Source organism: Dreissena polymorpha, chromosome 2 (genome assembly GCF_020536995.1).
Source record: "Dreissena polymorpha isolate Duluth1 chromosome 2, UMN_Dpol_1.0, whole genome shotgun sequence".
In the NCBI taxonomy this organism is placed as follows: Eukaryota; Metazoa; Mollusca; class Bivalvia; order Myida; family Dreissenidae; genus Dreissena; species Dreissena polymorpha.
In genome coordinates, this window is record NC_068356.1 from 143,052,403 (window position 1) to 143,067,905 (window position 15,503).

Below are 15,503 nucleotides of genomic sequence, written 5' to 3' on the forward strand. Positions count from 1 at the left end.
AAAAACCACAACAGTATGGGAGGGGAAAACAAAACATTAAAATAAGCCCTCTAATGTATCACGGATTTTTATCGCAAGTTCCAAAATGGTGTCAATTACGTCTTTGCTAAAGCCCGCACATCCACGCAGTTCGCTAGTTAAATGTTCGCAGAGTAAAAAAAAAAATAGAGCCTATTATCAAAATGCACCCCCCCCGTTTGTAACAGAAAAGGGACTGGCTTATTACTTGGTTTGTGAACACGTATATTTATTATCCTTGTGGTGCGGCATGTTGTTCTTACTAATCTCCAGCCCGGAGTTGGCAATATGTCGCCCGCAAAATAATAGGGTATGATGAGTCCATGATAAAAGACTATTTTGTTTTCAGTATTAACCTTTTCCCAAAATTATTGGTTAACTTGTTGTTTCGGTAGGCTAACTGTAACCTCATGCATCCCTACTTGATAGCAAACAGCCTAGTATAGCAATAACCACAATTTCAACTCCAGACCAGACTACATGATTAGGCAGGCTGGTCTGCAGCTACACTGGCCCCCTATGGCATGAGACATATATTTGAACGGCGCTGCCCATTAGTCGAAACGCTTAATCATCAGTGCTACTCACCAGGTCCAGGGTCTGTCTGGTCCTGGACACCCTTGTAGCAATCACATTGGACAGTATCGGGTGACCTACATGGATTGGCCCACACATCCAGTACCTTGCCAGTGACCCCCGATATATCATAGACATCCCTGCAACATAAAATAGTGTAACAAAACTATTGTAATTTGCCATGAAGTTTGAACTTAATATATCCCATTAGGACTTTACTTTCAATATTTCCTATGATGTTTGCCCTAAAGGTTTTAAAACAAATTTTCAGAGATCGTTTAAATGAGAATAAAGATCAAATAAAATGAACACTTCCGAAAATACTTAAAGTAACATAACTACTACTCAAAATCAACGAAAATTTCGTACAATATTTCGTAAAATAAAGCTAAACAATTAAAAAATCATTGTTCCTTATGGCCATGTCAAAATTTCAACACCAGATGTGGTCTGGTAAAATAGATGTTTGTGGATACAAAATGCTCGTTTTTATTATGGTTTTAACATGTTACCATTTTAGGTGTTTGTGTGTCGTATCAATAGATATATTCGCAGGAAATTAACGTGGATTTATTGTGGTCACAATAAATAAAAACGAGCATTTTGTATCTACAAAAATCTATCTAATCATAGCACATCTAGCGCGTGAAATTGTGGTTATTGCTATACTATTATATATATATATATACTATTAGCTATAAGGAACAATGATTGTTTAGGTGTTAACTTTATTTTACGAAATACGTTACGAAATTTTCCTTGATTTTGAGCGTTATAGAGACTTTAATCTGCCTGTATGACTGAATTGTTGTTGTTGAAATATGTTAGTTTGTTACAATAATATCAAAAGCATGCTCACATGTGTAGATAGTGATGTTAACCCTTGCTTATCCTGACAATATTTACCCTCCCACTTGCCATGATATGTATACAGTATACTACTACACACTACAATTATCTGACATTTTCTTACTTAATTCTGAAAAAACCCATAAGAAAATGAAAACCAGAATTTGACAAATGTGTTTTTCCCATAACATCTATAAGTCAAAGTTCCACATACATAGAGGTGGGAAACATTTATAAGACACCACTCTTCTATGTTCATAGAACATGCAGACAGCTTAAACAACATTTTGACCTGAATATGGGTTATTAAGTTGAATTGAAATACTGATCCAACAAATATTTTAATGCTAACTGAATCATGACAACATTTGACTCGATAGCGATACATAATGAGTATTGTCTGTTTTTAATCTATTTGAAAGAGTATTTTATTTTCTTTAAAGTGTTAACTGTTCACCTTATTGGTAATGAATTGCAACGCTATACTTAAATTTATTAAATATTTATAGCAAATTCTCTTGATATTTCTGCACTCTCATAAGTCAAATTTCACCCATCTCAAAGTCACCTGTGATTATCTTTAATATCATGGTAACAAAGTTCAGCACTTTGGAAAAGTCCAATACTGATTTTATTGCGCAATTACAAAAACAACGAAACTCACCCTTCATTAGTTGGTATGAGAACCTCCACATATCCATCCCCATCAATATCAATGAGTCGACTGCCAGGAGAGTTCTCCCCAGAGATCTTGGCCTCCCAGAACAGTGTCCCATCTTGGTTGACACACACAACATTCCCACTGGTGTCAATTGCTATCAGCTCGAGGGTTCCGTCCTTCGTTATATCTGCCACCGTTACCTGATATAAGGTTTTACATTGTGGGATCTATCTTTCTGTCTTAAGGAGTGTTGCGGCAGTTTATTTAAAAGGATACATTTATAGCAACACCGATGATGCTATTATCACAACTCAATATTTTTGTTATCAGTATCATCAGAAATGACCGAGTTGGTTCATAATACAATTGTGAGTGGTTCGATCCCAGGTGGGGTTAACTTTTTTTTTCTTTCTTTAATTTCATTCTTGTTTAGTATTGTAAACTTTAGTCCTGTTGTTTACATTTATCAATTTAAAGCATTTAACACAAACTACAAAACATGTCGATATCTGTGAATAAGTACATGTAAGTTATTAATGATTACCGGGTAAGGGCGAGTTTGATACTGTATGGTATTATGTTTGTGATTAAATATTGTTTTTTATTAATGTCTTTTGGTAAGCTGTTGTGATCCCAGTTAAGATTGTAAACAATTTCTAATGGTTATGAATATTTCTAACAATCTATGTACCGGTACTCTGGTTTTGCTTAATTGCTGTATTTTATTAAATTTGATGTAGATGGTATGTATAGTTAAAACTAAAAATCTCTGTTAAAAGTGCGGTGACCCCCTTTTTATTTGTTTATTGTGTTTTATGATGACAATACGTAGATGAACATATTTTAGCAGTTTCGCAGAATTCTATTTGACAGAAAAAAATTAAATTATATATATGTGGTTACAATAGTAAAACAAGAGCACTGCCTTGCGGGTGCAGACCGCTCATCTATTTTCTTTTTAAAGGTGAAGAGACTCTCAATTCAATCACAAAGGAGGGAGGGGTGGAGTGAAGAGGGGTGTATAGTGTGGGGGTGTGGACATTTATTACATTATCTTCCAAAAATGCGAAAAAAAGCAAAAAAAAAATCGGGGGTGGGGGGGGGGTGGGAGGGGATTCTTGGGTGCGATGGTTGGACGGTATTTCAAAAATAAGATAATAAAAAGAAATATTTGTGTTTTTTAACCGTTTAAAAAAAAAAATTGGGGGTGGGGGGGGGTGGGGTATAGTGTGAGGGTGTGGTGGTCATTTGTGAGATGATCTTAAAAAAAAAAAAAAAATTGGGGGGGGGGGGGGATTCGGGGGGGGGGGGGGGGGGGCAGGCACGGGGATGGTTTGGGTGGTGTCTATTGTGGTATGTCAGGTAAGATTAGTTTTGTCAAAGTATCAATCAAATCTAATCATACATAAAGAAGTTCTGGCAATTTTAGCAAATTTAATAATTTGACCTTGAGAGTCAAGGTCATTCAAAGGTCAAGGTAAAATTCAACTTGCCAGGTACAGTAACCTCATGATAGCATGAAAGTATTTGAAGTTTGAAAGCAATAGCCTTGATACTTTAGAAGTAAAGTGGATTGAAACAAAATTTTACCATATATTCAAAGTTACTAAGTAAAAAAAGGGCCATAATAACGTAAAAATGACAACCAGAGTTATGCAACTTGTCCTTTTTACTGTACCCTTATGATAGTTTGCGAGTGTTCCAAGTATGAAAGCAATATCTATGATACTTTAAGGGTAAAGTGGACCAAAACCACAAAACTTAACCAAATTTTAATTTTCTAAGTATAAAGGGCCCATAATTCCGTCCAAATGCCAGTCAGAGTTACATAACTTTGCCTGCACAGTCCCCTTATGATAGTTAATAAGTGTTGCAAGTATGAAAGCAATAGCTTTGATACTGTAGGAAAAAAGTGGACTTAAACACAAAACTTAACCAAATTTTCAATTGTCTAAGTATAAAAAGGGCACATAATTCTGTCAAAATGCCAGTCAGAGTTACATAACTTGCCTGCACAGTCCCCTTATGATAGTTAGTAAGTGTTGCAAGTATGAAAGCAATAGCTTTGATACTTAAGGAATAAAATGGACCTAAACACAAAACTTAACCAAAATTTCAATTTTCTAAGTATAAAAAGGGCACATCATTCTGTCAAAATGCACGCCAGAGTTATCTAACTTTGCCTGCCCAGTCCCCTCATGATAGTAAGTACCGTAAGTGTACCAAGTTGAATGCAATAGCATTGATACTTTCTGAGAAAAGTGGACCCTAAACCCAAAACTTAACCGGACGCCGACGCTAACGCCGACGCCAAGGTGATGACAATAGCTCATATTTTTTTTTCAAAAAATAGATGAGCTAAAATGATGTTTTTTGGGTTGACATAAAATAAAAAATCTTAAAATTTAACTTGTGTACTCCATTCTATGATTAGTATGTGGTTTAATTAAATGGTATATGATGTATCTTAGCTTATATAATATCTACATGTTGCCAATTTCAAATGTTATTAATCAATTTTACGCAATTAGAGATTTAAAGTTTTATTGAAAAGTACATGTTATATAATGGTGAATAAATCAAAACAAGGCCGGTGACCCTGTTTTTATTTCATTTTTCATATAGTATTTGTATATATATTTTAAATATAAATTTTGGACAAAATCTATTTGGTGAAAAAAATCAGCAAATCTGCAGCAACACCCCCCCTTAATGAAACTTCACTTTATTGATTTTGAATAACATTTTTAGAACTTCATGATATTTATAAAGAATTAGACTCATACAAAAACCGCTTCTCCTTATTATTATAAGACCATATTTGTAGTCACTAATTGATGAGAAAAATGTTTAAATGACAATTCAAATCGGTCTTTATCGAAGCAAATTGATCTCACAGCATCAAAACTGAAAATAATATCAGCCTCGCTCGGGGAAAACTCGGCCATGATTGCCTGTTAAGTGTTGTCTCAAATAAGCCTGTGCGGGATGCACAGGCTTTTCAGGGTGACACTTTCCGCCTTTATGTATTCTTTATTTAAAGGAAGTCTTATTGAACCCAAAATAAATTTTACGTGGAAAGTGTCGTCCCTGATAAGCCTATGTGGACTGCACAGACTAAACTGGGACAAACACTTTTTGCCTATGCATAAGGCCAGGTTTTCCCAGTACAAGGCTCCTATGATCCCCCAGTGCTACCTGTCCTGTATGTACCCATGCTGTAGGGGAAGCCACTCCTGTCCCTCACTCCATTCTCAAGGTTGATTACGTGGATGCCGCCTGCTGACGTTCCCATGACGATTTCCAGGTGACTCCCGTCCTGTCCATGTCAATCACAGTAGGAGAGAACAGGACGTAGCCGGGGAAACCGGAGGTTTTCTGTTTAAATTAGTCAGCAAAGTTACCAATGTTGATGACTGCTTTTTGGAGTTTTCAGGTGACAAATTATTTACTATATGTAATTGATAACCAAGCTGAATTTAAGTAGTTTAAATTTGTTTAATTAGTGTGCTTCATGTTTTTTAAGTTAAATTGTTGCTCAGGTCCAATCAACAATCAGTCATCAACTACATGAATGATTCATCATGAGCCAATATTGTCAGATCATGGCTGAAAATAAAAGCTTTTGGATTAATTGAAAACTGTTGAAAACTGTTGCTGTAGTTTTTTCTCTTTATTTGCAAGTAATAGCATACATCTACCAAATGTGATCACAATTTTTAGTATAATAAAAACAACTGTTTTCAAAATAGAAGCTTAACAATCAGTAGTTATCGGCAATTACTGTTGAATACTTATCCCCCAAATTGTGTACAATACATAGCAAGTCATTTAAGTGAGCTGCACTTTGGGAAAATGGGGCTTCAAGCATGTGGGTAGTGTCGTTTCAATTTTTCTTTTAAGAAAGTCTCTATTTAATGAAATTCCAGTCTATGCATAAAGTGTTGTCCCTGATAGTCTGTCTTATCAGAGATGACACTTTCTGCACATGCATAAAGCCCTGTTTACCCAGAGCCAGCTCCAATATATCCAATTTCCGAATCCAATAGATATTGGGGGCGTACCATGGTGAGATCAAGGTAGATCGAATGCTGTACACTAAGGTCAGACAGGTCGATCACTGTGACTCCAGACACCACGTATTTCCCAAGGTCTCCCTCTCCTATGTTGTTGATGTGATCAAAATTCTCAGGCAGCCTGCAGAACACATCCCCACAGTTATAAAAACATTAAGTAGCAATTGGTTAAAACTAACCATGGTTTTTGTATGCACTATATTTCATAAACTCTAGCTTGTAAATTTATCTCCTTCAAAAATTACAAATATAAAGCAAAAATCATGCCAATCAGCAGGGAATTTTGTGTCTGAATCTACTCAAGATCTAACTATCAGTTAAAATTTAATACAACTGGGTCTGGCTGAGAAAGCATTCTATTCGAACATGTGCCTTTCTGGACAATGGGTACCCATGTATAAGCAGTTTTCTGTGATGCTCCATTAAGTCTCGTTCTGAGCTAATGGGCTATATGCATGCAAATAACTGTTGTCCCAAATTAGCCTTAGAAGTCTGCACTGCCTATAAGAGAAGACACTTTCATCCTTAACTGGATTTTAACTAAGAAGAGACTTTCAGCCTTCACACAAAGATACAATAAAAGCGCAAAATGTTGTCCCTTGTTAGCCTTAGTGGACTGCTTTTATGGAATTTTTTGTTAACAATAAGTATCTTCTTAAACAAAAACCAGTCTAGACAAAAAGTGTTGTCCCTGGTTTACAGCCTGTGTTAACTTTACAAACATGCACTAAACCCTGTTTTCCCAAAGTGAGGCTCAGTAAAGGCTCATTTGAGCCTTGTTTTGAGAAAACTGGGCTTAAGGTAGCGCACACATTATGACTTCCCGCAAATTCTTCGAAGATTGAAGAGTCTGTGTCAAGTTGCTGTGGCCGAGTTGTAAAGGCGATAGACTTGAAATCTTTTGGGATCTTCCCGCACAGGTTCGAATCTGCCCACAACACATACTTTTGCGACGCGTTTTATTTCTTTTCTCTTGTGATTTGATTTAATATAGCATATAAGCGAAGTTATTGTTAAATATGTTGCAATTTTTATGCACATTCTTCAATTTGTAAAATTAAAACAACTTTATGGCTAAATTGTGTGATTTACTGCTGAAAATACGAATGCATGCAGTTGCATTTTATTTTTATTTCAAAAGTAAACGGTAAATCCTCTTGGTATTTTTGCTGTATTATAGTGTATCTATAAATACTAAGTTCAAAATATTACTTAAATAATATTATGTTGAATTTTATGACACTTTCTTTTTAACCAACCCAATTTCTACTTGGCTGAAACCACTTACATTTCATGGCGCTCTTCCATATATAACATGTTATAAAAAATAAATGTCTGTAAAAGAATACTTATTTCAGCTTGTTTAAACTTTAAACACCTTTACTGCATCTGTACACACCAACTGCATGCCCATATTTGGAAATCTTGATGAATTATTGAACTTAAATATACCCCAGGGGTGCAAATAAACTGGACAAAAAGCCGAGCGTGGGGGTGGTTTTGAAAAAATCTGTATTTTTTTTTAAAAAGCACGGTAAGCCTACCTAAAAATGTAGTTCAGTGAAATGATGCTGATTAAGAAAATAATACATTAGATTATATTTGGAAAGGTGCCCATTATGGGTGCGCTACCTTAATGCATGTGTGTAAAGTGTCATCCCAAATTAGCCTGTGCAGTCTACACAGGCTAATCAGGGACGACACTTTCCGCCTAAACTGGATTTTCGTGTAAGAAGAGACTTCCTTTAAACAAAAAATACTATAACAAGATGTGTTTGTGAAACACAATGTCCCCCTATATGACGTTTGACCTTGAAGGTTGACCTTGACCCTTCACCACTCAAAATGTGCAGCTCCTTGAGATACAGATGCATTTCAAATATAAAATTGCTAACTTCAATATTGCAGAAGTGACATTACATGAGCAATTTGACCCATATATTTGACCTTGAAGGATGACCTTGACCTTTACCTTTCACCACTCAAAATGTGCAGCTCCATGAGATAGACATGCATGCCAAATATCAAGTTGCTATCTTCAATATTGCAAAAGTATTCATAAATAAGCGATTTGGGCTACATATATTTGAACTCTGACCTTGAAGGATGACCTTGACCGTTCACCACTCAAAATGTGCAGCTCCATGAGATACACATGCATGCCAAATAGCAAGTTGCTATCTTCAATATTGCAAAAGTATTCATAAAATAAGCGATTTGGGCTACAATATTTGACCTCTGACCTTGAAGGATGACCTTGACCTTTCACCACTCAAAACTTGCAGCTCCGTGAGATACACATGCATGCCAAATATCAAGTTGCTATCTTCAATATTGCAAAAGTATTCATAAAATAAGCGATTTGGGCTACATATATTTGACCTCTGACCTTGAAGGATGACCTTGACCTTGACCGTTCACCACTCAAAATGTGCAGCTCCATGAGATACACATGCATGCCAAATATCAAGTTGCTATCTTCAATATTGCAAAAGTATTCATAAAATAAGCGATTTGGGCTACATATATTTGACCTCTGACCTTGAAGGATGACCTTGACCTTTCACCACTCAAAACTTGCAGCTCCGTGAGATACACATGCATGCCAAATATCAAGTTGCTATCTTCAATATTGCAAAAGTATTCATAAAATGAGCGATTTTGGCCACATATATTTGACCTCTGACCTTGAAGGATGACTTTGACCTTTCACCACTCAAAATGTGCAGCTCCATGAGATACACATGCATGCCAAATATCAAGTTGCTATATTCAATATAGCAAAAGTTATTGCAAAATGTTAAAGTTGGCGCAAACAGACCAACCAACCAACAGACCAACCAACCAACAGACCAACCAACCAACCAACCAACCAACAGACAGGCAAAAACAATATGTCCCCCACTACTATAGTGGGGTACATAAAAGCAGAAAGTGTCGTCCCTGATTAGCCTGTGCAGACTGCACATGCATTAAGCCCCGTTTTCTCAGAATGCGACTCATATCTTGTATCAGTCCAGTATTGTGGTACCTGTAGTCCTCTTCATCAAAGAAGTATGAGACGGGTATAACCAGCTCCTGCATGCGGTCATCATTGTTCAGATCTGCTATCACGGGGGTGGCCATAATGTGGGCGTCAACAGGAATGTAACCGGCCCTCTGTGGTCAAGATTTCCATCAATTATTTATATTTTTACATCAAGGGCTCACAGTGGAACTTTTGACAATGCATATTATAATCTCTTATTAAGATAAAATTCTTTCATGCTTAACATTCAGTATGACTCAAGCTGATGAAAAAAAATTAATGTGGTGCAGTTTTAATGATGCAAGTAAGTGAACAAGAAACATAGTGATATAAATTTAAATTTGCATTTTAAATATGTAGCAACTCAGTTATATCACACCATAAGTGCTATAGATATGACGTTGATATGAAAATGCATAAATATTATTGTACAGATTGTAAAAATCAATAACTCTGGAACAATGTTGGTTTGAATGTACGAATATTATAATTACATGTCTATTGTCAGACATCACAAAAAGGTGATATACGACTGAAAACTTCACAAATAAGCACTCCAAAATGTGCAATAACATAATCAATAAATAAACATGTAGACTATTAATCCATGTTGTTGTTGTTTTTTTATCGAGTGCACCGGGATTGTCTCCCATATGGCCATCGCCCCCAGAAAGACGCGTTAGTTGGTTACGGGGGATAGTGCAAGAGACACCCCGTTCCAGAGGTGACCCTGGGTCTTTTAGTGCCCGGTGTATAGCACTTAGTACACTGCACCTCGGTTTAACGTCTCATGCGAAAGACGAGTTAGTAGGTTAGGTGCAGCGGGGGATCGAACCAGCGATCTCTGGATTGTGAAGCCAGTGTGTTACCACTAGACCACGGATCCGCTACCAATTAATCCATGTAACCCAGCACTGATTTTGAAGGCCAGAAAACAATGGAAGTGTGAAAACAAAAAGCTAAAATTGGCCTAAAACACCAATCTGAGTTGATTGAAAACAACTGTAAAAGACTTGACCTAGTAAAATAAGATTTTTACAGAACTTGACTAAGAATTACTAAGATTTGACAGACTTACCTAATTTTTGGACACACATGACCCAGATTCACACTTTCCTAAGATATTGTCAAGATAAACATTGTTACCAAGTTTATCTAGGTTAAGTAATACATGTGTATTCAAGAGTGGTTACATGTGTTGTTTTAAAGATTTGGCCTGGTGACCTAGTTTTTTACATGCATGACCCAGATTTAAAATCAGCTTAGACAAACATTTTGACTAAATTTTATCAAAACTGGATGAAAATGTTGCCTCTAGAGGGATAACAAGGCCTCTAGAGTGATAACAATGTAAAATAAGACTGTGCACAAGTTGCAGTGTTTTTTTCACAATTTTGGGAATGGGGCCTTGTCCTTGTTGGGAAAATCATATTATTTTTACTAAAATTGAGAAATTAGTGTAGCTGATTTTTTTTTAAAACAATACTTAAAAATGAAAATGTGATTGAAATTGATAAATTTTAAAAGTGATTTTAATATTATATTTACTCAGGTTCAGTTTATAGAGATGGATTTGAGATTAATTAAATTTTGCGACTTATTTTTTTTTTTTAACCTTAAGTTGGGAATATTTAGGTCCCATTCAGGAAATAATATACTTCTTCATAGGGAATAGGTCCTGCTACCCATATTTGAATGAAAAAAAACCCAAAAAACTCTTACACTATATGAGACACAACGCCGGACATAGTGTGACCTCAATAGCTCATCATGAGCACAAAAAAACCCACATACAATTGCCAAAATGATTATGAGTTTGATGAAGGAAGTTAAATTTGTACTAAGAATACCATTTTGGTATCAGGATGATGGTAATTTCACAATTAGTATTAATTTTACCCGAGTGCTGGAGATGTACTGCTGCATATTCTCTGCAGACACTGCTACAACCTGCGTGTACCAGTCTTGCTTCACGTAGACTGGAGGAACCTGTATAGAGTAACAATCTATTTTAGAAAATATTGACATCCAAATGCATCACTTATAAACCAATTTTTTTAATTATAGGTAATGAACTATAGAAGATCTGGTTAAATGTATTGTTTTGGCACTCATAAAGTAACGAAAAATAAGTTGTAGATCTTTACAAAGAACAAGTTACAGTAAAATAAATGAAAAAAATCAAGGGCAAATTGCAAACTTGTCATGAGTAGTCATCAAAATACTGATCAAAATGAAGGTGATGTAAGTTCATGTGGACATCTTCAAACCTGCATGAATTTTCCCTGCACAGCTGTTCCATTGCCAGTGTAGAATAGAAGCTCACCAGAGGAGGTGGAGAAACATGATATCAAGCATTCCATCACCATCTATATCATACTGAAGAGGAACAAATGGCTGTTATATTCACCTCTAAACAGGCAAAATGCAATAATCACTTCTAAAAAAACATGCTTATACCTTTTTATTTTGACAACAAGGGAACTGTAAATCTTTTTTATTGTAAATCGTCTCATTGACAATTAAAAAAATATGGTAACCATACATGATATAGCATAGATTAGAAAAATAAAGATCAACTAAATTAATATTCATCAAATTATGTTAGAATCACAATAAGTTTTTCTCTTAGTGTTATTACATTGGCAATAAACAACTCATCATCATCATCATCATCATCATCATCATCATCAAAGTTGTTCTAGATAAATCTCCACTGACACTCACCTGTAAAGGAGATGCAAAAATGGAACTATCCAACATCTGTGTTGGCCATTTGGTATTTTTCAAGGTTGTCCCAGTTTCGGCTTCAAGGACTGTCTGTGTCTCACTAAGAGGGGCGGCAATGATATCCAGCATCCCATTGGCATTCATGTCTGTGATCAGAGGGGTGGCTGCAAATGGGGAGTGGGCCACTTCTGCAGTCCACAACTTCATCAGGTTGTACCCACATCTAGAAACACCAACTATCAGCTTAATTCTGATACAAGGGTATTTTTATAGAGTTTGCAGGTCTTTTTTCTACTGTTTTCATTGGTCTGAATACGTGACACTTGTCCAAAGTGAAATATGATAAGAAAATGATTATGTTAATGTTCTCACCATCAGGAAAGAGGCTTTTTAATATAAATACACAATATATTGATGTTTGAAATGGTTTACGCTGTAGATGCGTACAAAGGGACTTGTACGTACGTAGCAGCTAATATTATCACATGGCTGTAGAAAAATGGTGTAATTCAGTTCTATAAATGGACATGATGAAATATACTTGTACTGAGATTAAATTGTTACCACATACATGTTATAACGGGTATTGTTTACACAACTTATCCGACATAAGTAATTAATTGCTAACCATTTGCATTTAACTGTTCATAGTGATTTTTTTTGCTTTATTTGTAACAGCCTGTGCCATTTGAATTGGAAAAATTAGCGCGATAAACCATGAAATTGGGAAAAATAGTGTGATAAACCATGAAATTGGGAAAAATTAAGTATTATAAATATGATTATAAGTAACAGAATTAAAATTGTTCTTAAGTTTTTCTAAGACATGTTCAGGGGTTTTTCTAGCCATTTTGGGAAAAGGAGTCTGGTCAAATTGGGATTTTTTTTAACTGATAAAAGTGGCAATTTGGGAATTATGTATAGACAAAATGAAAAAGGTCACTAAATTTAAGTTATATATTTTGTAGGATTTAAAAAAAAGAGTTGAGATCTGGAGTTAAGAAATCGTAAGTCATAAGAGACTGCTTTCTTTTTTGGAAATTGGGCTTTTTTTGGGGAAATTTTGGTCAGCTTTTGGGAAAAAACGTTGATCTTGCGATTGGGAAGCAGCTGAAAATCGGCGGTAATTTTAGCAAAAAAAATCACTGGTTCACAAGTAACAATTGATTAAAGTAATTGTTTACAGTAAAAAGATGTGATGATTATGCCCGACATTGTCATTATGCATTGTTTATTTACCATTTTATATTATGTTAATAATATAACTGTGATTCCTTGTTAAACAATCTGCGATAAACGCTTACTTCATGACCAATGTCAATCAAAAATAATGGTCTCGAGTTAATCCTGCCCTCTTATGCATTCTGGTTACCTATTGGATGCTGAGCATCACAGTTTGGCGACTGCAAAGTTACCTGACACAGGGGTTGTTCAGCACTGTCTGCGCCTCCGGAAAACGGAGGCACTCCCAAAGCAAACGGACCCCATCCCAAACCGAAATTATAAAAAACAAGGGACAAAATTGTCACAAAACCAGGTTTTCATTGTGAAAAAAATCTGATAAAGGGAGACAACTCAAACTGAACTTTTGAAATGAACAAACAAAATTAACCCCCTTTGTAAGTTTGTTTCAAAATAAATCTATTTTAAGTTGTGGTGACCTTGACATTGGAGATATTGACGTGATTCTTTCGTGCGACACACCGTCCCATAATGGTGAACAAATGTGCCAAATAATTGTAAAATCTCACAATGAATGACATAGTTATGGCCCAGACAAGCTCATTTATTGCCAATTTTGACCTTTGAACTCAAAGTGTGACCTTGACCTTGGAGATATCGACGTAATTATTTCGCGCGACACACCGTCCAATGATGGTGAACAAATGTGCCAAATGACTTTAAAATATGACAATGAACGACATAGTTATGGCCCGGACAAGCTTGTTCCGCCCGCCCGCCAGCCCGCCCGCATTCGCCAATCTAATAACCAGTTTTTTCCTTCGGAAAACCTGGTTAAAAACCTGGTTAAAAATCCCAATTTCCCAAAAAAAACAACAAAAAAACATTGTTTTTTTAAGAATGAAGTGTCTTATAACATTTGTGACTAACCAGTGTTTGTTTTGGTAAAAAATATCTGCTATAAGGAGAGTAACTGTAACTGAAAAACAAAACTGCAGTACTTGAATAAACGTTGAACATGCCCAATACTGCATCTGTTTATATAAAGAAGACAAAATAAAAACAAATTTATTTGTTAAACCACTGAACTATTTAAGCATGATAAATTCACATTTTTTTCCCAAAAGAGCCGTTTCATCGAAGCAAAAATTCCCAAAATGGCCAATTTTGGCGATAAAAAATTCCCAATATGGTCAGACTCCTTTTCCCAAAATAGGCGAAAAAAACCCTGTGACAATTTTTGGTGTCAGAATACATGACTGTGTAATTTGACTAAATTATTTTATACACATATCATGCTATCTCATAATCAGTATCTATTACCCCATGTGGCGTTTCTGGCGATTACACGGGGAGTAAACAGAATGAATGATCAGATTTCCTTTTGTGATTAGTACGTCGGGTGTATTAGAAAAAAGTGAACATGGGGATTATCAAAATTGCACTTTTTGTAAAACGGACATACATGATCGACGTTTTTGGGCGTTATTTACACCCGGTCACCCATTAACGGAAGCACTGCTGGGATAGTTTTTATTATAATTTAATGAAAATATGTACATTGAAATAATGTGTTTAATATGTATTCTTATTTGAACAAGAATAAGTCCATGATTGTTAAAATAAAACGTTAATTCTTTAAATTAATCTATAAACATATTTCATATGTATCCGGAACGTTCAACTTCTATCCGAAAGATAATCAAATACATTATTAGAAAATATGACACCTCAGACGTTTCTATCTGATCTGCCTTGCTTTTGAAGCAAGGTGGACATCATCTTCTGTGCGAACTGTAAACAGACAAATGCAGAAAACATGAACAAATGCGTTATATATCATCTTGTACTTAAATAAAGCATTGTTGTTGTTGTTTTATTGTAATTGTTGAACATGTCTAAAACACGTCGCCTGCTGTCTAGCGCGATGCATGTATTCTATAGGTCTTTGAGTAAACGTATACTTTATTTGGATGCTAAATTAGATATTTCGAATATGTTTAATAGCCATCCATAGACTGTAGCATGCAGCTGTGAATGAATGAAAAATTATACATTTGAGTGACGATCTCAGAAAACATGTCATGAAAACCTAACCTAATGTAACCAGTCATCCGGAAGACAAAACACAATCCGCTTCCTGAGACGCAACTTGTCCAGATGCCCACCTAGTCTATAAGCACGCACAAAAACAATTAGAGTATGCTGCACGTGCATGTGACCCTTACAAACAGACGTGCATCGCCCAGCTTGAAGCCGTTCAGAGACGCACTGCTCGCTACATGAAGGCGGACTATATAACCCCAACAGGCCCAAGCAGCAGTTCACCCAAAACTAGGCAAAGGCATAATCCATGTCCCCCTAAATGCGAACATCGAGAAAC

General features: G+C 35.7%; 1 protein-coding gene across 1 annotated transcript; it reads right to left on the reverse strand.

The window, feature by feature from the left end:
• Positions 1–598: 598 nt before the first annotated feature.
• LOC127870142 (uncharacterized) lies at positions 599–14,448 on the reverse strand. The gene is given in 12 exon segments (XM_052412799.1): positions 599–734; positions 2,108–2,304; positions 2,590–2,594; positions 5,303–5,425; positions 5,428–5,482; positions 6,169–6,301; positions 9,212–9,339; positions 11,108–11,197; positions 11,479–11,550; positions 11,552–11,587; positions 11,936–12,161; positions 14,444–14,448. Coding segments are annotated over 12 exon segments (1,206 nt in total).
• Positions 14,449–15,503: the final 1,055 nt, after the last annotated feature.